Source organism: Antennarius striatus, chromosome 3 (assembly GCF_040054535.1).
Source record: "Antennarius striatus isolate MH-2024 chromosome 3, ASM4005453v1, whole genome shotgun sequence".
NCBI classification, from domain to species: Eukaryota; Metazoa; Chordata; class Actinopteri; order Lophiiformes; family Antennariidae; genus Antennarius; species Antennarius striatus.
The window spans coordinates 14,615,956-14,640,768 of NC_090778.1; the positions used below are offsets into that span (position 1 = coordinate 14,615,956).

Consider the following 24,813-nt stretch of genomic DNA (forward strand, 5'->3'; position numbering starts at 1 on the left):
AGTCTAGAAAAGAGCTTTACAAATCTAATTCATTTCTATATGCCAGTCAAGGCAGGTGGGTGAATACTTTTGGCAATTTAGTGTATATTAAGTTGGAGGAAATCCAGCACAGAAAGTGTTAATTTCCCTCCATGATGATTGACGGGGGTCTGCTGAAATCCCTCAAACAGGATAACACACACACACACACACACACACACACACACACACACACACACACACACACACACACACACACACACACACACACACACACACACACACACACACACACACACAGGGAGACATCGGCACAAGGGGTCCATCACATATGTCACTGTGGCAACCAGTCAGTCACATATGCTATGATAAATCCTCAGAACACACACACACATGCACAGAGCATTGACCTCAGGGGTCAAGGTTAGGTTCAGCTGGCAGCCAACAGGGTAGAAGCCTGCTGTTGCCCTTGGCGACAAACAGGAAACTGACTGGGGCAGGACCTGCTGGTCTATAGAATACACACATGGACACACAAATCTAGTGCCTCATATTTTTTTACACACCTAGTGTCCCATTTGTAAAAATAATTACCTCAAAGAATGATTCCACTTTTTTAAACATGACTCTCGATCTCTGTATTGATCAAGTATTGATCAAAATAACCGAAGAAATCTGGGTACCAAGATTAGAACACAGTCTGACATGGTGTGACACACCACGTTGTATCAAAAGTGATTAAAAAAAGAAGAAGTCAGATTTAAACTAAGAGTAAGTCGATTAACTGTGTTTATTAATGGTTCATAAACATTTTTGATCCGGAGGAGAGATGGTGAATATATTGGTAGAAGGATGCCGAGTTTTGAACTGCCAGGCAGGAGGCCTAGAGGAAGACCAAAGAGGAGGTTTATGGATGTAGTGAAAGAGGACATGAAGGTAGTTGGTGTGAGAGAAGAGGATGCAGAAGACAGGGTTAGATGGAGGCAACTGATTCACTGTGGCGACCCCTGAAGGGAAAAGCCGAAAGGAGAAGATGAAGAAGAAACATTATGGTTGTTAACAAGTGAACAACAACAAATATAACTAAGTAAATATGTGATGATCATTTTGCACAGTGTGTTTGCTCTGCATTTTTACCTCATGGGTGACATTTCAGTTGATGTGTCAGTCCAATCCCCCAGCCTTTCATGTCACTGTGTGAGTTTGCTTTACACACATTCGTGGCTACAAGCTACGGTTCTTCTCTGCATGTGTGACACTTCAAGCTGATACTCAGTGAGAGTTTGTGTGTCCAAAACACGTCAGTCACCAAGACTGCTCTAAATGTTAAACGTTTCAGGACACTTGGAGAGCGACAGATAGCATTCTATCGACCTGTCAACATAACAATGGGCTGAGAGGGCTGGTGTTGGTGTGTGCAAATATGTGAAGTGGCATTGTGGGTGGCAAGAAAAATGTTAAGTTGTACAGAATTTTCCAGCGCTTCCGTTTTACTTGAGTCCTTTTGTGTCGGTGTGTCAGTTTTTTGTTGTTGCAAGCTTTTATATTTATGTAGCCGTGACCCACGCAAGTGGATGAAGCGGTCAGGAAAATGAACGAAAGAATGAATGTAGTTGCTACTGTTGACACAGCAGAGCCTGACAATATTTGAAATAGCTTTAGTTTTTTGTGTGAGAAAGAAAAAGGAAATGTGTGTCCAAACGTCAGTCAGTCACCTGAGATGGAGCCCAGCAGCACATTGTTCTTGATGCACCGGTAAACGTAGTCATAGCTCTGAGGTTTTAGAGGAGATCCAGTTGACAGGATGGTGTGGAGGGACTGAAGGTTGTGGGTTTCTCCTTGGGTAGAAAGATTGCAGAATAAGAAAAACACATTAAAAAGGGGTAAAAATATTAAATAATTATATACTATATTTAATAAGCATTGCCTTGGTATCTAATTTAGATGCTGACTATTAATACGTCTCTTTCACCCTTATGTGACATTAATCAGGTAATTGTAACATTTGAGTCTGTGTTTGAAGAACTGCAGTAAAGTTCTTGTATTGTTCTTTGTGTAAAAGAAGCAGCATTTTGTTCAATAAAATAGGTTTGGGTTCAAAGGTATAATCATCTCCAATTATTAGCATTCCACACAAAACCACTTTTCAATAGGAGCATGCACCTGTGCACAGCTGTAGCTGCATGCACCCCACATGTTGTATTAATGCAGCGTTCCGCCTGATGTGACAAGAGCTTACATGTAGAACCACAGGCTCGCAACACACACACACACACACACACACACACACACACACACACACACACACACACACACACACACACCTCAAAAGCTCCGTGCTTGCTCGCATTCTGTCTCACACACACATTCCCAATCCACAAGCCAATAACTCCCTGCAAACTAATAAGCTTCCAGCAATGAGCCTCTCCCCACAAACACATAGGAGCTCTTGCTACCCCCCACCATGTCTCCAGGTGTCCGGTCCAAATGTCAGCCCAGGGAAAAGGCCCCCTCCGCTGGGGCAGCCGGTGAAGACGCTCTCCCCACCACCACCCACCCACCCTTTTCAGCCCACTGGAGACATGACTGCACACACACATATCCGCAAACACACACATGTAAAGACATACCCCTCTGCCATTCTCTTTCTCTAATGAGAATCTAAACATGACACACACATGCAAGTGTGCAAACACATACAAAGAAAATGGTTTAAATGCCAGATTAAGTAACTGAAAAGGTGCACATAGACCAACCAAAAATGTTTACCTTTCATGTTTACATGCTTTATCAGAAAACTGAGGATGTGTTATCCAATTTGAATCCACACTGCAGCTATGAATAAAGATTGGAGTTTATCATAATAGCCCTCTAAAAACTAAGGCATACAGGGAGTTTTTATGCAGTAGAAATCATCTACAAGTGGTGCTTTAACATTAGAAGACAGGACTCAATAGAAAGCTCTATTATCGGTGAGAATGAGGCATGAAAGTGGACATGTTATTAAAAGATGAATTGAAGAGTGGGTTTGAATTAACACAGAAGCAAAACAACAAAGCTGTAATAATTTTAGAATGTGCTTTAAAATTGACAGTTTTTGCCCAACAAATTACAGAGAGAGAGAACGAGATTTGTGAGGGTTAGCAGTAGGGCTAATAGGCACTGGCAAAACTCTGATTATGTGTAGCGACCTGGTTCTGTCTCTGGAGAGCTGTGATGCCAAAAGCAATTAGTAGGTCCTATCCATGACTAACATGAATTATCATTACAGCATTTTTTTTCATTCAATTTAGTGTCAAAACATCCAGAGCACAGAGCAAACTGTTGATTCATGCAGGAAATGACACTAAGGGTATTCAGAGTCGAAAAGCATCACTATTATAATCATTACCTTGTCCATCTGGTCTCATTGTTCCAAGTTCTATTCTCAAGAAGCATGTGTGTGTGTGTGTGTGTGTGTGTGTGTGTGTGTGTGTGTGTGTGTGTGTGTGTGTGTGTGTGTGTGTGTGAATGGATTTTCCTCTTAGTTGCTGCTCGTTATCTGCGTGCATCCATGTGTGTCTGTGGATGTATGTGTACTCAAGTAGGTGTGCACACATTTCTGACTGACGACAACTCACCGGGTTTCAGGTTCCTCTCTTGCAGCACAGATAGCCACTTGGCCCCGGTACCCAGAATAGTGATTCTGGTGAGGATAAAAGATAGATATGATTCAAGAAAGATATCAGATGTATCCTGCTGCACAGCTGCACAGCAAGGCAGTTCCGGGTTAGAGTCCCAGAGTTTGCATGTTCTCTCCATGTCTGCGTGGGTCCTCTCTGGGTTCTCCGGCTTCCTCCCACCTCCAAAAACATGTGCTTCAGATTAATTGGCCGTTCCAAATTGCCTGTAGGAGTGAGTGTGAGCGTGCATGGTTGTCTGCAGTGCAGTTGCATCGACTCGGCGCTAAGCAGGCTGGGATAGGCTCCAGCTCCCCGTGACCCATGACGGTGGATAAAAGCAGTGAGAAGAAAATGGATGGATGGATGAATATGTAACAAGTAAAGGGTTGTTGAAAAAATAGATCAGTAAAAAGCAAACTAGATAAAATTCTTTTTGAGAAAAACAAATTAATGTTAATAATGACAGCAACTGCAAAAGCCTGTTTCTCCATGGATGTCCTGTATTCTGCATTGTAGTTAAAGAAACTAACCCTAACCCTAACCCTAAAAAAAAAACAAGGCCATATTGGCAAACATCCCCTCTGGGGATTCTCAGAGCATTGTTGCAAAATTCATGGCAAACTGACTGGTAATTTTTTTCTCCCCAGATATCTTTCTCTACTCCAAAGTGTTAGACAGATAATTGGATGGACGGACAGGCTGGCCAACTGTGCGAGCTCGTGATCCTCTAGCCTCATTTGCACTAGGAATCCTGGTTTGTGTCAATCAAAAAGGAACAAGTTACGTCTCCAGCTTACCATACCATCCTCTTTGTATAACATGGTCTGGATGTATCCTTGGTGTCCATTAATTCCTAATATTCAACAACCACTAAGTAGTCCCAGTAAAATAGTCTGTTCATTTTTCTAAATGAATGCACTGCAGTGAAAATTGAAAATACTCAGAGCACAAAACTCCAGCAAAGCAGCTCAGGTCCCCATTCTGACATTTTACCTAAAAGCAATGGCCCACAATATTCTGACCATGATAACATGACTTCTTGGCCATACAAGCCAACCCATGGAATTAGGGACAACCTTTACCATTAGTTTGATTATCCTACAAAATTATCTTCCACGGCACACACTCCAACCTTTCTACCCAGATCATACTCTGTCTAGTACTTCATGCAATATTGACAATTACAGTCCCAAAATACACATTCTTCATTTATGTTAAATTACTTATCGTATCCATCTCACTTTGTCATCCTAAATCTGTGTGTGACGAAGAATAATAAACAATGCATGTAATTAACAATAAAAAGAAAGGGCAGCAGCCACTGAGCTGCTTTGCTCTTAATTCCATTTGCGCCAATGGAGCAACTTAGTGGCTTGGATGTACTAGGAAACCCCTGGGAGAGGAGACTGACTGGGTAAATGTAAAGCAACATGATACTGAAATAAAGCTTGTGTGCAAAGTCAACCACCAAAGATAAGAACAATGTAGGGAAAATAAATGATTGGGAATTGATTTTCAGCTGGATGAATAACGAACACAACACTGGTCAAGCCAAGGAGATGAGAACAAAACATATCCTTTTCAAAAAGGCAACAGTTCTGAAGACAGAGTATTGACTGCATGTTCGCAGACAACAAACCAGAAATGCAATGACTTTGAAAGGTAATTTTCTTCTGTGTGAAAGGAAGTTACCCTGACAGCTGACAACAGCGAAACGTGTTGAAGGCAAGAAGTGACAAAACATCACGTCCGTGTTTCCCTGCAGTTTTAGATTAACAAACAAAAGGAATTTTAAAGTCTGCCTGTGAATGGGTGTGCTTGTAGCTTTGTCTTTTCAAGTTATTTCTGTTGACTTCCAATCAATCACATTGCCTACTATTGCTAAAATAACTGCCAATCAAAAAATGTAAAAGTGCTTCTTACACAACACAACTGACTATCTATTGATTTGCAGTAACAGAAGTCATTGATCAAGAGAAGCAAAGGGTGTAGGTGTATGCGTCTATGAATGGTCAGGGAGGATATCAGAAAAAAAAATTCTTTCTGAATTTTAATTTTGTCTACTTTTTGTATGATTTGCTTTCAATTATTTTTAATAATGAAAAACATTAACTTGGCAGAACAAGAAAGTGTCACAAAAGCACACATAAAATGGTTCTAAACAAACATGAAATTTATGCAAATCATCATCACTTTGGTTCAACCCATTACTATAACTTTCCATTACGTGTTTTGCAGAATGCTGCACCTCTGGACCTCACATCCATGCCCAAGATAAATATACCAATTTATTAACTTTAATTCTGAGGCTCAGCTTCACAATTTTAAATTAAATTAAATGTGTTACTGTCAGGGCAAATTACAACATATCGAATCAAATGAAGGCATTTTACAAGAGCCTGTCTAAAGCAACTCTACTCTAAACATTTGGTGCCAGTGGTGAGGCGAAAACTACCTTTTTGGTGTGTTTGTGTGTGTGGGGGAAAGGCGCAGAGGTCACAGAGACAGAAGGACAGAGACAGAGAGAGACAGAGACAGAGACAGATTTTTTTAAATCATGTTTATTCATTAAAGCCAAATTACAAGATAATCACGTGAATAGGAGGAGAGTGGGGGAGACAAACACAGATGTGCAGCTATTGTAATGCAGCTCATATAATAGAAATAACAGTTTGTAGTATTTCTAACCATAATAACACTGCAGTATTACGTTTTGTAATTTCAGAAGTTATCCTAGTTCTCATGTACCTCTCGCTGCCTCCTTCCAAGCTTTGAAATTAAAATTCCACTTATAGTTTGTAGCTGAACAAAAACAAATAGAATTAGAATGAATGAATGACTGATGAAAAAAAAAAAGATGGTATATGTTGTCTATCCGGCCCTTTAACAAGGTTGTACATGTTCTGCATGACTGGTCGACTTGTTCTCCGTGTTTATTCACAGCCACCAGATACGACAAATCTTCTTTTCCTTTCAGCTTTTCCCTTCAGGGGTCGCCACAGTGAATCAATTGCCTCCACCAGCCATAAATTTGAACCTAAGGACCCCTCTTTTACCCTCTGTTTATCAGCTGCTCTCATCCCTACCCATATCTGCATTTAGGTTGCCGTGGCGAAGTTAACTCTATCCTGATCGGAATCAGGTGGTCCAGTGTGGCTGCTAATTGGATGTTTAGGATGGAGGGGGGGGGGGGTTGAGAAGCTGTGATTTCCTGTGTGTCTGCTTGTGTAAATGTAACTGTGCATCTGCTTCCAGAGAGACATGTCACTGGTAGCCGCTGAGCCAATAAGAGAAATTCAAAGCCCACCACACACAAGAACACCTCTGTGGTGTTGTCATTATCATTAATGTGCCTCTGTGCATGTCATAATGCGGCAATTGAAGTGCCACTTGTGAGCTGCAGAGCTCATTCTACACATCTGGCACTCATTTTTCACCACAGGACGAATCTTGGTATAAACGGGAATCATTGCTCTCCTCCAGAAGCTACAAGGGACAGTCTGAAAGGGCCATTTGATGGTGATTCGCAAATAATTGGTGTGAAATTTATTCCAGCACTTTGGTGTTTTGCCTTGTACACAAGAGGAATTGTTCAGTAGATCCAAACCACAGCAACAGTATTTCAGTGCTATTTTTCCAACTCTAAAATCAGTCTGGATCCTGTTGCCTTCTCTCAAGTACGATTCTGACAGGGATCTCACAGGGAGGGGAGAAGAGCTAAACATTTTCAGGTGAAATTTAAGGTGGGTGGGAGTCACAGCAGTGTGTCACTCCTTTGTTTTGTCTCCTGTGTTATTTCACATCAGGCTGCAGGGTAAACATAATAGAATAAAGACCTACGCCTACATATTTTCTCTTGCAAACATTTCATAAAAACTGTCCAGTTGATACAAAAAATATGTAGAAAACCAATCATTTAAGAAAATCCATATACAGTATTCCAATTTTGTGCGACAATATTCCCCCATAGAAAATGGTCAAAAGGGCAGAGTAGAGGCAGACAGTGGCCCAAAATGTACTGTATATGGAAATACAGAACAAATAGATGTGCTGCATTTAGCATTTTGACAGCACGTAGGCATGTTGTTAAGTTTGTGAAGAAAAAAGATTTGAAAACTTGAGTCACTAGTTTACAAGACACTCAGATGCAGCTTGAAGACAGGATATTTTAAATCGTCTAAAAGTGTAACCAAGTTGGCAAGATGCAGTCTCCTCCAAAGAGGATAACAGAGCTTTGCTTGGCACTGGCAAAAGAGAACATTTGCGTGGTTGGTACAAAAGCATTGACAGATTTTCTGACATATTAGCAAATGCACAACAAAGAAAAGATGGAGGGGACAAGATGATCCTTAGAGAAAGCAGAGCAGCCTTTCAGGTCCCGAAGAGTACATGTCACAAGTATAAATGTTGTAACCTTTCAATTGTTCCCAGTCATGCTGCTTCTTTTGTTTTTACAACAGCCTTAGTGGGGAGTCTCAATAAATGTATTCACATAAACACACAAAGTTGTCAGAGAACTTAGAAGATAGACTTCATAGAAGGAAATGTACCTGTAAGGCAATGTATGCTGAACAGCCTCCGTTTGCAGTGATGTTAGCATCCATGCTGTAAATATGAAAAACTATTTTTACATATTCTGATACGATTTTTTTTTTCATTTGATGGTAATAAAGGTGTAGTTTTAAACAAAAAAAGTATATTTTATTCAAATGTTTCACTTCAGGATTGATTTCTCAGTAGGTGTTTATGTCCCATGTTCAGTTACTGCTATGAACTGTGGTCAATGTCACTAACACCAAGGACAGCGTAATACCATAATGGATAGGAGTTCCTACATTTTGATTCACTAACTTAGGGTAAGTGTATATTTCTATAAATAGCAGTGAACAGAGATCAGATTCAGTAGCAATTATTTTATTTTCATTTACAGTGATATCTCTACTCACGAATGTCTCTACTTATGAAATTTCTCAGCAGGAAAATATTGCCTCTATTTACGAAAGAAATTTCGACTTACGTAATGTAAAAACGTAGTATTGGCTGACACTTGAATCTCCCACAGGTTCCTGAACGCAACATTCTCATAGCTGCTCTGCCATTGGCTTTTAATTAGTATCTTCCTGGCATCCCATTGGCTAAGAGGGATGCCACTCCACCTCTGTGTGGAGCCAGATCGGTGTTTATACTGTGTTCTGTCATTTGGCTCTCGACCCGTGAGGTGTTCTGATAGTTTTACGTAAATATACTGTATTAACTTTTTGAGTATTCGCTATGGACCCAAGAAAGTGACGGAGAAAAGAGGAAAAGAAAAGACGAAGAGTTTTTTTGTCCATACAGACAAAGCAAGAGATCATAGAAAAGCATGAAAAAGGGATGCGTTTGGTTGATCTCGCCAAAAAATATGGCCGTAATCTAGCTACAATCGCCACGTTATTAAAACAAAAGGAAGTTTAAGAAGTTAAAGACATCACATGGTTGGTTGGTTTTCGGCATCATGAGATAGGAGCGCATGAACCAAAGAGGGCAAAAAACAATGGGGACAGCAGTTGAAATGTAAATGACCATCATTATTATTCTATATTCTTTGTTTTTTACGTTATGCACAACTCTCATTTATTGTGTAATAATGTAATCGTAAGATGTGTTTGTTACATGTTTTGATGCATTTTCATGCTGTATAAAACATTTATGTCTGAATTTTTGGGGGCTTGGAACGGATTAGGGCATTTCCATTTACATTGTTTTCTACTTATGTAATTTCTTCCGGAACCAATTAATTTTGTAAGTAGAGGTACCACTGTAATAATAATAATAAACATTACAGAAGTAGAGAAAACTATGCGGGAACTAAAAATATACTATAACAAATAATGAGTTAAGTTATAAGTGCACAGACACATTCTTCCATGCTTCAGTTTCTCCTTATCTTTTGCTTTTTGTTCAAAGTTGCAAAACTGCATAAATAAATTTCACCATATCGAAAAATCTCTCATGTAAAATTTTACTCCTTAACTATATGTGAAAATGTAATTATACAAAAAATATGAATATGAAGACATTTTGAAAATGTAAAATATAATATTCAAAGCATGATGAGGCAATGAGTTTCAAAAGGAAAACCTCAATATAAATTTAAGATTCTCACAACAGTCTGTCAGATGTAGTCCCAATTAAAATGTTCAACTTCTGGAAAATGAGAGTATAAAATATTTCATGTTAACCCCTCCCAAAGTTTTTCAACATAGAACTGGAATCTGGAAAATGTGTCTGTGGCACCATTAGCATTAATTGGTTCAGAATTCCTCTCAGAGGTTCTATCCATTTTTGGTCCTGCCTGCTGCTCTCCACTAAATGCCATCACAGGGAAATCAAACCAGCATTCCAACTACAAATCACAATATTGTCTCTTAGTCTATTCAGATCTGTTGTTTTCTAATTTTGAAAAAGTTCATACCTCTTATTTATGCACAGCTGACGTTAAGAAAATCTAAGGTCTAGTGAGCGGATAGTTGAGAATTTGTGGTAATATTGTCTGTTCTACATGTCAGTTCCGTTTTTTATTATTTCTACCATCAAACACCTACAACAAAACAAATGACACTGTAGATATAGAAGTCTGAGATGCTGGTGCACAATCTACTCTCGCAGGTACTTTACAAGGATCAGATTATTAACTGATCCTGAATTAATCATTTGCATGACTTGAATTGTTTGCTGATTGTGGATCAACTAATGGGTCCGAGTTTCTGCAGCAAAAGCACCTTCATAGTTCACAGTTTCTACTTCCCACTTTGCCCTTCTTTGCTGAAGGCAATACGAAACAGCTGATGTAGGATCATATAAATCAGCGGTCCCCAACCTTTCTTGTGCCACGGACCGGTTTCATCTAAGACAAGATTTTCAGATGGGTCTTCATTTGCATGATAATCGTTAATGACACCAGGACCGCTGTAGTCTTAATAATTAATAATCTGCAGTGGTTTTATGTAAGGCCTCATTCCCCACTCGGAGAAGGCAGTCCACCGGTTTCCTGCTGAGGACCATGGCCTCAGATTTGGAGGTGCTGATCCTCATCCCTGCCGCTTCACACTGGGCTGCAAACCGGACCAGTGAGTGCTGCAGGTCACAGGGCGATGACACAAACAGGACCACATCATCTGCAAAAAGCAGCGATGCAATCCTCAGGCCACGAAACTGTAACCCCTCCTCACCACGACTACTCCTCGATATCCTGTCCACGAACAGAATTGGTAATAAAGCGCAGCCCTGGCGAAGGCCAACAGCTACTCGGAACAAGTCCGACTTACTGCTGAGAACCCAAACGCAGCTCTCACTTTGGGCGTACAAGGATTGGATGGCCCTGAGGAGAGGCCCCCTCACCCCTACTCCCGCAGTACCTCCCACAGTATATCCCTGGGGACCCGATCGTACGCCTTCTCCAAGTCTACAAAACACATGTAGACTGTATGGGCATACTCCCAAGCTCCCTCTAGGATCCCTGCGAGAGTAAAAAGCTGGTCCGTTGTTCCATGACCAGGACGGAACCTACATTGTTCCTCCTCAATCTGAGGTTCGACAATCGACCGGACCCTCCTTTCCAGCACCTTGGAGTAAACTTTCCCAGGGAGGCTGAGGAGTGTGATGCTCCTGTAGTTGGCACACACCCTCTGGTTCCCCTTTTTAAAAAGAGGAACCACCACCCCAGTCTGCCACTCTTTCGGTACTGTCCCAGAATTCCACGCAATGTTAAAGAGGCGTGTCATTCATGACAGCCCCTCAACACCCAGAGCCTTCAGCATTTCCGGGTGAATCTCATCAACCCCCGGGGCTTTGCCACAGTGAATTTGTTTAACTACCTCGGTGACTTCACCCCGAGAGATTGACTCAGATCCCCCATCATCCTCCAGCTCTGCCTCTGCAACAGACGACGGGTCAGTTGGGGTAGTTGGATTCAGGAGTTCCTCAAAGTGTTCCTTCCACCGACCGACAACCTCCTCAATTGAGGTCAACAGTGTCCCATCCTTGCTGTATACAGCTTGGATGGTCCCCCGTTTCCCCCTCCTTGGGCGTCGGACAGTCCTCCAGAACAATTTTGGTGCCGTCCGATAGTCCTTCTCCATGGCCTCTCCGAACTTGTCCCCAGGGACAACATGCCCCTGAAGGCTTCCTCCTTCAGTTGGATGGCTTCCCTGACCACTGGGGTCCACCACGGTGTTCGAGGGTTACCACCCCTTGAGGCACCCAAGACCTTGAGACCACAGCTCTCAGCTGCAGCTTCAGCAATGGAAGCTTTGAACATCAACCATTCCAGTTCAATGCCCCCAGCCTCCACAGGGATGCATTAGAAGCTCCTTCGGAGGTGTGAATTGAAGGCCTCGCAGACCGAGTCCTCCTCCAGACGTTCCCAGTTCACCCGCACTACTCATTTGGGCTTACCAGGTCTATCCAAAGGTTTCCTCCGCCAACAGACCCAACTCACTACCAGGTGGTGATCAATTGACAGCTCTGCCCCTCTCTTCACCTGAGTGTCCAAAACACACGGTCGAAGGTCAGATGATACAATCACAAGATCAATCAATATCTGGGTGCTCTGGTACCAGGTACACTTATGAGCATCCTTGAGTTCGAACATGGTGTTAGTTATGAACAATCCGTGACTAGCACAGAAGTCCAACAACATAACACCGCTCAGGTTTAGATCAGGTAGGCCATTCCTCCCAATCACGCCCCTCCCTCCCACAGCCTTAAGGCGTAGGGAGCCGACCCTCTCATCCACCAACACAGCGGCGCTCAGCTGGGAGCTTGTGAGTATCCCCACACCCGCCCTGCGCCTCATGCCTGACGCAACTCCGGAGTAAAACAAGGTCCAACCCCTATCCAGGAGGTTGGATCCAGAACAGAGGCTATGCGTGGAGATAAGCCCCACCAGATCCAACTGGTAACGCTCCACCTCCAACATTAGCTCCGGCTCCTTCCCCCCCAGTGAGGTGACATTCCACATCCCCAAAGCCAGCTTCTGCCGCCTGGGTCTGGTCCGTCGTGACCCTCTGTCGTCACCGTCACCCATAAGGCAGCGCACCCAACCCCTTCGTTCTGCCCTGCAGGTGGTGGGTCCACAGGGGTGGGAAAAGTCCACGTTGCCTTTTCGGGCTGAGCCTGGCCAGGCCCTGTGGCAGACCCAGCCACCAGGCACTCGCTGATGGGCCCTCCGTCCAGGCCTGGCTCCAGACGTGGGCCCCGGGCTTCCTCCGGGTAGGGTCACATTTTTCCCTTTTCGGTTTTTCATTGGATCTTTTGAACCATTCTTTGTCTGGCCCTTCACCTGAGACCTGTTTGCCTTCGGTGACCCTACCAAGAGTACAAGACTTCCGACAACATAGCTCCCAGGATCCTTAGGGCACACAAACCTCTCCACCGTGATAAGGTGATGGTTCCTTGAAGAGGAACCATCTGAGTGGGCAATGAGGTCCTTCCACAAGTGAAGGAATTTAAGTATCTTGGGGTCCTGTACACGAGTGAGGGAACAATGGAGCATGAGATTGGACGGAGAATTGGGGCAGAAGGAGCGGTATGGCAGTCGCTTTACTGCACTGTTGTCACAAAGAGGGAAATAAGCCGAGAGGCAAAGCTCTCCATCTACCGTTCAATCCTCCTTCCTACCCTCACCTATGGTCATGAGCGATGGGTCATGACCGAAAAACCGAGATCACAGATACAAGCGGCTGAAATGGGCTTTCTCAGGCGGATAGCTGGTGTCTCCCTTAGAGATAAGGGGAGAAACACTGCTGTTCGCGGAGGGCTGAGAGTAGAGCCGCTGCTGCTTCGCGTGGAAAGGAGTCAGTTGAGGTGGTTTGGGCATCTGGTGCAAATGCCTCCGGAACGCCTCCCTCAGGAGGTGTTTCTTGCACATCCAGCTGGGAGGAGACCTCGGGGCAGACCCAGGACCAGGTAGAGGGATTATATCTCAACACTGGCCTGGGAACGCCTTGGGATCCCCCAGTCAGAGCTGGTGGATGTGGCCGGGGAAAGGGAAGTTTGGGGCTCCCTGTTGAAGCTGCTGCCCCCGGGACCCAACTCCGGATAAGCAGTAGAAGATGGTTGGATGGTTGGTTGGTTTTATGTAAAACGCAGACACTGATAATAGACATTTAATTAATGGACAATCTTTTTATTCATAAATTGATAGTCAACATCTTAGTAAACAAAATAATTGTAAGGAATAATTATAATAAAAACTCGATTCAGGTTGGAAATGGAAGCAGAGTTTTCAATACCTTTGGGGCAATGTCAGGATAATCTGCAATGACTTTAATACAGAACATTCACGCAATTGTGGTGGCTTAATTTAGGGGTAATAGCTGGTAACCTGTCACGTGACCGAGACCTGTCAAGCGGGACAGACGCATGTATTCCTCTGTGTGTCATTCCGCACAGACGTCACTTTTCAAAATAAAAAATCTTTAGACAGGTAATCAATTTTTTAAAAAAGCCGAACTTTCTGTGCCGCCTGGTACCTAATGTCCCGCAACCCGGTGGTTGGGGACCACTGACATAGACAGATGTAACAGAGAATTGGGTAATTTTTAAAAATAAAACATCTTTCAGACTCCAAAATAAATAAAAAAGATCTAAATTATTTTTTCTTTCTGTGCGGCCCAGTAACAAATGACCCACGGACCGGTTCCGGTCCACGGGCCGGGGGTTGGGTACCGCTGAAATAAATCACCTCACATTTTCAGTGTTTTCTTTTTTTCCTGATTTTACCATAGGTTGGCTGAATCCGCTCAGTAACACTCCGCCCCAGGAGACAACAACATGGCATATGTTTAACCGAGAGCTCTTTGTGCTGAGGCCGCTCAAAGGAACACTACGTTTGTAGTGAAGGTCAGGAGTGACAGAGTTCAGCATTGTTAAATGTTCATTCCAACGACACATATTGCTCCCTTTAGAATGATGTGTTTGAAATATCCTCCATGATCATGAAACATGAAGTGGGACCAGGTAAGCATGTGTTCCCTCGTGTCTGATGCCAGTAAATGGTATTAAGGCAGTGCGTCTGCTGGTCTGTCTGGCTGCAGTGTTCTTACTTTGTGTCTGACAAAACTGAGAGTAAACCACCTAGAAACCACCTAGAAACACGTGTTTAAGAAATGTTTCTTTTTCAGCAGCTACCGCTGAGAGAACCAGCCACTCCAGACTTATGACTTATGAGAGTGGTGGCATTTTCCAGAGACAAAAAGGAATTATTACATTAATCCCTTGCTTATTTGCACCTCAAGATACATGGCTTCACTACACCGCAGATTTTTAGTAGGTAGTGACATGTGACACCATACGCGCATGCTATTGGCTGACAGCATCCGTGTGTGCGCTGCATTCCAAGACTCACGGAACAAAGCACTTCCGTGTATTAAATAAACACTTTTCTTTGATACAGAAGTGTTTTAAACAGTCTATAAGAATTTGGAAAAAGGTAATACACATAGAAGGTGGTTTAATATCCGTATCGGGAGGGTTCATAAATGTTTACATTACCATAAATAATAAAATAGTTTGTCACTATATCGCGGAATTTCGTTTTTTGCGGGAGGTCCTGGAACGCATTACCCGCGAGTAACAAGAGATCACTCTATTTATTCACAGAGCGGTGCTTCAATTACAAATCAAAAATACAACAAGGATGGAAAGCAATGAATTGACTATGATTCTAGCATATTAGCTTATTTTTTACATTGTTTTAACCTAAGTCACTGTATGGACACCAATACCCAGGCAGCAGAACCAAAGATAAGAGTTAAATATTATCGTTTGTGGCATTAAAAAGTTTGATTGTGACCCATTTACTATTAACTTGTCCAAGGAGATTTTGTTTATGGTTCAGTTTCTGTGTTTGCTATTTTTTTGGGTTTTTTTTAAAATATATTATATAATATTATTATGTTATATATATATATAATATACAATATTATATTAAAACTAATGGAAGGAAAGGATTCGCATGACATTTCCCAAAAGATGTATCCTAGCATACCCTAATAGCTGGTGATCTGAATCAGGATACAAGAACATGAACATTACCTCACATCAACATTCAGCTCATGCATTCACTTTATTTATAATCCAGACTCTTATTCTTACAAAGTGCATCTGAATGATGCATTTAACTTTTAAATCCCTCCAAAGGATCAGAGGTCTACCAACAGAGTCCCATGAAACACCGTCCACTCATCATGTTCCAATTAACTACCTGCCTGCACATACATTCAGTCGCTGCTATGTGTGACTATTTCCTCATTCTTCTTACTGTCCTCACAAGACAATAGAGGATCGATACCTGTGGTAATAGTAGAGTATCTGGACATTTTCCAAGAGGATCATATCCTCTATGTTACTTTGGTCGGAAACGAATTGTGAGATTACTCCTTGAAAAAGATAGTGCTCATAAAGCACATACTTTCTCACAATCTGCTGGCATCATGAGATTTTTTCTCAATATTGTTCACACCCATTGTTACCCCTGTTATCGCTTCACATTTTCATTACCTGAAAGTACACCTTCTAAAGCAAACAGAATTGTCGTTTGGAAAACGGGAAATCCTATTCAAAGACAGCATTGGAGGACATATACAGTATAATCTACCCTCTCGATATGTAGACATGATGCCATCACAAAATGTGAGCTAACTCTATACAAGATGTCAGCGTCCAGTTTCAGCTGTGTCGGCTGTCTTGTATTTTGACCTGGGTTGTGGGTTCATCCACATTAACATCTCAGTCAATCATAATAACAACAGACTGACTCTGTTGATTTGAAAGAAACAGCGTGGACACTGTAGTAATCATTTAGAAATTGTGGGGTGCCTTTGAGACAGATTATTCGTTGGTGAGAAACCTCATCAACGCTCATTTTCTTCACTTACATTCAATAAATCTCTTGTATGCAATTAGCTTTGCGGTTGGATAAAACAATTTTAAAAAGTCTTTTATTTTCCATTGTTTTTCACACTATAAAATTATACTTGGCATATAAAATGAAGTGGACAAAGCCATCCTCTGTTTCCATTCACTCTTCCCTCTTGAATAAAGAGTAATAAATAAGTAAATAATAAATGTGTGTTGTATGATCAGTTGCAGAAGGTCTCTTTTGTCAGTGCACATTATAATTAGCATAAATCCTTATTCATGAAGTCTGCTCTTGTCTGACTGTGTGTGCAAGTTATCAATTAGGTAAACACATTATCAATTCTGTCGTTAAAAAAAAAAATCTCTCAGGAAAACCTTACCTTCTTCTCTCTCACACACTGTCTGCCTTTATATCAACGCCTTCCTTTCATTGCCTGCTTTCGTCCTGTCTGTCCATCTGCTCTTAATTCACCAGAGTATCATATCAAAACAGAAGAGCCTTCAGTTTCTCTTACAGCAATTTTACATCAACTGCACCGTTTGCGTCAGAAAATGACCTGTACTAAATTAAGGTTTTCGTAGGTATTGGTAAAAACAGCAAACAGGGCAAAGAAGTAACTGTTTGTAAAATCCCTAGCACTGCATGATTCCTATAGCTGTAACTGTCTCTGTTCTTTTACTTTATTTGTATGAGATTTATGCTGATATTTTGACATGCCTATCTTGAATACTTGGACAGAATCACGCTTATAGTGAGCCGTGTATTTTTCCTGTTTTCTGATGTAACACAGTTACAATCCCCTTAATAATTCTGAAAATATTAACACAAAACCAAATAACTTTCATTTTCAAATAGTGATTTAAATTTGGATTTGGAAAATAAAACACCAGTACGTAAACAATAAAATAAATACATATACAGCACCGTAGTTCAGTCACTGTTTCCCCCAGTTTCTAGTCTCCCCTTTCCTATGTCTGTGTGCATGTAGCATGGATAACTCACCCCAGCTGGTCCGTCAGGTTCCACAGTACGTTGGGTGTGGGTATTAGTGGTGAGCCATCATATAAAACCACAGATGCTCCAACTGCCAAAGCGGAAACCAGCCAGTTCCACATCATCCAACCAGTCTAAAGACACACGTACACACACAGTCAGTTTCACAGATTTTAAAAAAAAATCCTTCTTTCATTAACAGATTAATGGGTAGCAAACCTCGTACAGACTGTACATTATGCACATGACTGCTGAGCTACAATCGGCTCCTTGTTAACTACTGTGTGTGTACTGTCATACACTTTTGCAATTTCAATTAGACAGTTAATCGATTACATGACTGACACAAAATCAATCAAAAAATATGAATATAGGATAAATCATTGATGTAATTTTTCAAAATATTAAATATTTACTGCATGAAGCATCTTAAATGTGAGGATGTGATGCCATTCTTTTATATTCAAATCATTTTAAACTTGTTGTGTGTGAGTCTGACTGCCGGTTGGATAAAACAATAAACTTTGCCACTTTATAGAAAAAAAACTGCTAAATTGCTTCCCCAAAAATTAGGATTTAACACTAATTATGGAAACACTACATACAAATAATGATTTAATAACTTTAATCAAATATAAATCACATTCCTCCATGCCAATCACTAAACGGACTCAGAATCTTGGGAGGTGCATGTAAAATTTATCGACAGTTTGACCTTCAATGCCCGATGCTGCTCATTAGACAAGATCGGTTTCTTGTGTGTAAGCATTTGTCCTTGTGATGGGGTTCATGCTTAAAAATACTTCCTAACACTTAACAGCCTACCCCTGCTGGTAGCAGAGATGAAGACAACAAGAGAGCAGTGGAAAGTTTGCCTGGTCTTCAAAATTGAGGCAGCAGGAGCATTTTTTTATTGGGAAAAGGTTATGGACCTACTGTGGTGTAGTAAATGATGACATCACTGCTGGTCATATTGCCATGAAGGATGTGCTCTTTCAAGTGTTGGATGAGCGTGCCCTGCAGAAATAGTAAGACAAAGCACAGTAAGGAAATAGTCTTTTAATGTTTTAAATCACAAATTAATATTGTAATCCATTTTCAAAGACAACATCACCACACACAACAAAGACAAATTTTAATCTAGGAGTGAATTCAACAGTTACTAACATATTTTGGATGGATACTGTGGATTTTGGGGCCTATGTGGATGTTCCAGTTTGCAAAACCAGGTGTGTGTGTGTGTGTGTGTGTGCGTGTGTGCGTGTTTCTGCATGTAAAATGGAAGGATTCAGCTGCCATAGCCATCCTTGGTTCAAACAATCTTGCGACTGAATGACAACATGTTAACAGAACCGTAGCAAAGCAGAAAGCACAACAGCACTGGGGATAATTGGTAGAGCCAGGGAGGACTGCCAGTGTCATGATACAAAATGTTTTCACCAATGCATTATTGTCCAATTATAAGCGGGCATGGGGAAAAGGAGAGCTCACATAAGAAAGAGTAAGGGACCGAGAGGGAGATGACAAGAGGAAGGATAGGGAGGTGGAAGAGAGAAGAAATTCATTCATTCATTTTTGTGACCACTTCAACCGAAAGCTAGAAAACAAAGACAAGGTGAGGAAAAGGATTTATGCAAGGATAAAAAATATGATGTGAAAAGTAAAGCATAAAACACTGGATACAAACAAAAAGTATAAGGGAGAAAAGAGTTCATGTTCTGCAAAAATGTATTAATGCATTTATTTTTGAACCTTTACTCAATTTTGAAAGTCGAGTGTTTCAGCTTCCGAAGCAAATGAATCCTCTTGGAAACACTTACTCAGATGTAGGACATACCATGAGAAAATGTCATTCATGCACACTTGAAAGCCAATAACCTCTGCAGGATTTACTGAAGGAGCTTTGCTGCCATCTAATGGTATGAAAATGTAAAATGTACTATAATCCAGGTAAAAAGACTGTAAAGAGACAATACATCTTAGGCCTGACCTTAGCTTTAAAATTAATACCAAGGCATAATGATTTAGAGACAAACATTTACTGTCACCTGGATAAATTCATTGCTATTCATCAAGGTTATTTATTTTATATTTATTCCAGGTAAATTGACGTGAACAATTTAAAATGCATTTTCTTTTTCATCCACCTTCTTCTGATAAAAAAAATATTCCACTGAGAGCTCCTTTCCTTTTCAAATTGGTGTTTATGAACACTACCCAGCATCATCATCTGACATTCTCTGGTAGAATTTGTATGCTTATTCACATGTATGATTCCCTACAGGAGAATGGGCTCATCTGCTAAGTCCCTCACATATCCTTTGCGAGCTGAAGATCCTGATTACAGCAGCACCCAGACCGGCCCTTCACTCAAAAAAAAACGTTTGGGACAGAAGGTTGCAGACAACACGCAACAGTGGGGAAGGGACCAGAACATCTTTTTCTGTATGCTAAGCTTGTTCGAAGTTCTTATTTTTTTATGTGGTTGAGTTGAACAGCATAGCAATATCCATACATCTTCTTGTAAACAAGACAATCACAATCATCTTTTGTGTAGATGCTTATCCACCTTGCAAGTCATGACTCTTCTGTAGCAAAGGCAGGGTACACCCCAGATTAGAATCCAGGTCACAGATTACTTGTTTTGAATAAAGTTTCAAGCACATCTACACGTTCTTAGTTGAATGCCTTCAGGACAAAATTCTAGTATTAAAAAGTCATGAATCCACTTTTTATCAGGATCCCAAATTAACAGGAATAATCCATCAGCTAATTTAAGTGTGACTGACAAAAACAGAAAAAAAATATACCTGACTCCACTGGGGCCACTTCAAAATGTGATTTGCTCTTCCTTGTTATATGCCCAACCCTTCCACCTGGTATCATGAAAACCTATTTAGCAGTTTTTATGGAGTACTGACAAACAAACAAGCCAAGCATATCAACAAATGAAGGCAAGCAGAGTGACCAGAAAATCTGGTTTTTGACTAGAAGCTGATGTGTTTCTTACCCCAGCAGAGTGGACCATACATTTTGGAGCCCCTGTGGTGCCAGAAGAGTACATGATGAAGAGAGGATGATTGAATGGTAGCTGCTCAAATTCAAGCTGTGGAAACTGCCCAGCGTCACCTCGCCCAGATGACAAGAAATCATCTATAAATACACTGTAGATAAGAAACCAAGCAAAAGTAGTTAAACAAGGAATTCAATAAAAGATTCACACAAAATATTTCAAAGAGAGACTTCTGCTCTGTTCCAGCAACTCTGTCTTAATGCTGAGGTGTGGCCGGATTCACAAACACACACCTGTTAGGAATTTGAGAGAGGTCAGTCTCCTGTCTGGAGCGGGCATAGGGGATGACCACAACCTTCTTCAGGTCAGGTAGACCTAGACAGAGATGGAAAAATGTGCCACACTGGTCAAGAGCACATACTTAAACCACAAAATACAAACCTGTACCGTCAGACACATTGTGTAGATGCAAACCTTTGACGACACTGATGAGCTTTTCCATGTGGTCATGTGTTTTTCCATTGTAAACCACAGCAGCAACAGAGAAAATCAGTTTGGGTTGGATTTGAGAGAACCTGTCAAGAACACCCTGTGGAATAAACGACAGAATAAAAATTTATATATTTTTTATATTTTATACTAAGTGAGAGATAGAGATATAAATCTCTAACAACTTAACTGGAAACAACTTGTACCTGTATTTTGTGTTATGTTTATGTCCTGTTATTGTTCTGTTAAGTCTTGGGGTTAGTACTTTCTTACTTACAGTGATAATGAAATTTAAATGATCTCAAATTGCGATTGTAGATTGAAATTTAATAAATGTGACTTACAAAAAATTCAATTAATGAACAACCATGCGGACCCAATTGTTTTCATATGTTGAGGACTGCCTGTATATACTTTATTTCACATGTTTTGCATTTTCACATTACATTCCTCTCAAGAAAGATTGTAAAAACTGTGGCCCAATTCAGTTTCATACTGTCGTTGATAAAATATATCTGGTCCACTGGAATTAGCAGGTAGGCAGAAAAGGAACATTGTCAGCAGGAATGAGCCTGTCATGAACATTTTTTTTAAATTTATCTATTGATTATTTTTTGTAGATTATTTGGGTCATCGATTTCCATAGTTCGTGTCAACTATGATTTATTCAATGGCTCATGCTATCTTTAATGTGAAAATCCTTTTTTTTTTAACATCCTGCTTCAAAGCGGTGATGTATTGCGATTGTGCGTTCGTTTGTTCGTCCATTGGTCCGTTCATTCATTCGTTCGTTTGTTTGCAGATAGAAAGATGAAACAAAAAACACATTACTCGAGCGGCAAAGGGGATGAAAGTGAGATGATGACCTTGACCTTGAGAAAAGCAGGTCACTTTCATATTTCAACTTCTGTACACTCAGGAACCGGATAAGATAGAAAGACGAGGGAGCAGGCCAGTGTATGACCATAGATCAAGGCTAGTGCTTTGATCTATGGTCAATGCTAGTGCATAGTTTTGCCCTACCCTGAAAGGTCATTATTCTACAACCGCACAATCATCACTTATTTCATTTTGACAGATTTTAGCAAAAAACAAAAATCACAACTTCAAAATTAAATTTCTAAATGCCTTCTTATATGGAAACCAAACCAATGAATCAATTAAGTTTCAATTACATCAGCCAAAAGGATTAAGAAAAAAAAAAAGATACATGTAAATGAATAATACAGGTCATAAAAAATAAAGTGCAGTCCTCACATTGACCCCAAAGTCGACAGACGTGGAGCTCCAAATGGCTCCAATGCTAGCTGCTGCCAACATGGCCTCCACTGCATGAATGCCATTGGGTAAGTAGCCTAAATGTGAGAAAGGATGGAAAGAATATCAGTGTGAGTTTAAGCAGCAATTTCACAATTTCACAGAGGAGATCTCCTGAACTTGACACTTGATTTTGGGTGAACAACAATTAATCCGACAACACAACTGATTTGTGAAGCTGCACCATGTCAGTCAGTCAGTCATCTTCAGATTACCACCGCTGTATCCGCCGCAGCGGGTCACGGGGAACCGGAGCCTATCTCGGCGGCATAGGGCGTGAGACACTCCGGGCACGACGCCAGTGCACCGCGGAGCCACACACAAAGACATACAACCATGCACACACACACTCATTGAACCTGAAGCGTATGCTTTTGGAGGTGGGAGAAGCCGAAGAACCCGGAGAGAACTAACGCAGACACGGGGAGAGCATGCGAACTCCGCACAGAGCGGGACTTGTGAGGCGGCAGCGCTAACCACTGCGCCAACGTGCCGCCCGCTGCACTTGAGCAATTTGTTCAGTGACAAATTGCTCAAGTAATTTCATTCCACCTTTGTTTGCATGGTTTTTCTGTTAATCAGCTCCATTTAACTTCCACTCTCCTTACCGCCTGACAGATTTTCAACCTCATTGCTGCCTCTAAACTTAAACAATGCTGATGCTTACCCTCATTGTCTCTTGCGCAATCAAACCATGCCAAATCACACTGATTATTTGTTCGCTGCCCTGTTCCTTAGAAAAGCAGGAGCTCTTCCTTTTCTTTTGTCTGATGGGACCTTTTACTTTTACTCTATTGCTTGAGGATTAGAGAGACCTGATGATGTCACAAAATACTGACACTGAAGCCTTCACTCTATATGGAAGCTTCGTTTAGAAATGACATTTGGTGCAACACATGACAGCACATCTGCCAACAAAATTATGTTTTACAGGAAAAAGCTGTAATTAATGTAAAACATGGCAATTCACACTACAAAGTAAGTTAAAAAGTTATTTTTTTAAAAACTGATAAATACACATGGAAGTGATCAAAGCAGCAGCAAAAAATCTATCAATTTTTGAGCTGTAATTTTTTTCATTAGTTCCCATCTAGAATTTAATTTAGCCATCAGCCACTATTGAAGCGATACAGCCATCCCACTGAGCCGATTAATGGTCAAAATATATTCTGAAAATTGGGAATGATCAGATGTATCTGGGATTACTCTAATATGTCAGTTACCTACATCACTGTGAGATACACTCACAGAACACCATCCCTCTGATAGAAAACCAGAGGATGATAAAGAGGAAGGAATGAACAGAGAGAAATCTACTGGGCAAAAAATTAAAATTAGAAAAATGAGAATGTAAATACAAGGATGGCTGAAGAGATGGTATGAATATTAATGAGGACACTGAGCATATTTCATCCTTAACAGGAAGAGCTTAGATCATAACTACTCTCCTGCTGTGATATATTTCTTGGTCAATAAGGGATATTACACCCAAGGACACCACACTCCTTTTACCAATCAGTACAGAGTACTAACTTCTTAATATCTCTGATTTACTACCGCTTTAATTTCAGTCAAAATCAATAAACACGATTTATCTTTCAGCAATACCTAAATTGTGAATGAGGAATTCATATTTCACAAAAGTTCTGTAAAGAGGGAAATACATATTAGAGGTACTGAATGTAAAATCACGTCTCTTTGTTCACTACACTCTAGCACTCTAACAGTCTGTTATCAATCATGGTCATGTTTATCGGCTGAAAGAACACACTCACATTACAGACCCCACAATATACTGGGAAAAAATGATAATAGAGCTACTAATTCTGACCAAGCAAAAGTGGTCAGAGGTAAAAGACAAAAGGTCACTTTCTATGCATCATGTCTAAACATGGCATCATGGACTTCTACTAAATCAGTGCTTCTCAATTATTTTCTGTCGCGCCCCCTGGCAAGAAGAAAACAATTTGCGTCAATAATATTGATTGTCCATAAAATTGATAAGTACACCTCTGCATAACATTGTATACTTATTAACATTTAAGAAAACAAGGAAAAAAGACATAGTTCAATTTATAATCAAGAATAATTTTTTTTTTTTTTTTTTAGTCTAAAACTGAAACATTTCAAGTGCATCAATTTGCCTGAAATTAAAAAACTGTTTAAACTGTAAACATTTTTGACCAACTTATTGCACCATTTGATCCTGAAAAATAAAATTAAATAAAATCAAATAACAAAAAAAATTCAGTTCAGTAACATTAACTGAGGAGCACAATTTGTGCAGATTTTTTTTTTAAATCAAAATGAGGAAGTTAGGAGTAATGGCTACAATGACCTCGTTTGATACTGCCTCATATGATGCAACAGAGCTTGCTGCTTTGCTGAAGTAGCATTCACAAAGCGGGATAATTTCCGGCAATATTCAGCATGTTTTCACTGAAAAAACTCCAGTG

The 24,813-nt window shown here is 40.7% G+C and overlaps 1 protein-coding gene across 2 annotated transcripts in view; it reads right to left on the reverse strand.

Moving 5' to 3' along the window:
* aacs (acetoacetyl-CoA synthetase) overlaps positions 1-24,813 on the reverse strand; it is a 44,325-nt gene that overhangs the window by 9,277 nt on the left and 10,235 nt on the right. For both annotated transcript variants that reach the window (XR_011035008.1, XM_068310365.1), the window contains exons 5-12: positions 22,298-22,395; positions 21,026-21,140; positions 20,845-20,926; positions 20,549-20,702; positions 18,475-18,555; positions 17,548-17,672; positions 3,600-3,664; positions 1,695-1,817 (exon numbers count right to left, since the gene is read on the reverse strand). Coding sequence is in view for 1 of the 2 variants with exons in the window: in XM_068310365.1 (XP_068166466.1) it covers positions 1,695-1,817; positions 3,600-3,664; positions 17,548-17,672; positions 18,475-18,555; positions 20,549-20,702; positions 20,845-20,926; positions 21,026-21,140; positions 22,298-22,395 (843 nt within the window). In the remaining variant the exon portion in view is untranslated. The remainder of the gene's footprint in view (positions 1-1,694; positions 1,818-3,599; positions 3,665-17,547; positions 17,673-18,474; positions 18,556-20,548; positions 20,703-20,844; positions 20,927-21,025; positions 21,141-22,297; positions 22,396-24,813) is intronic.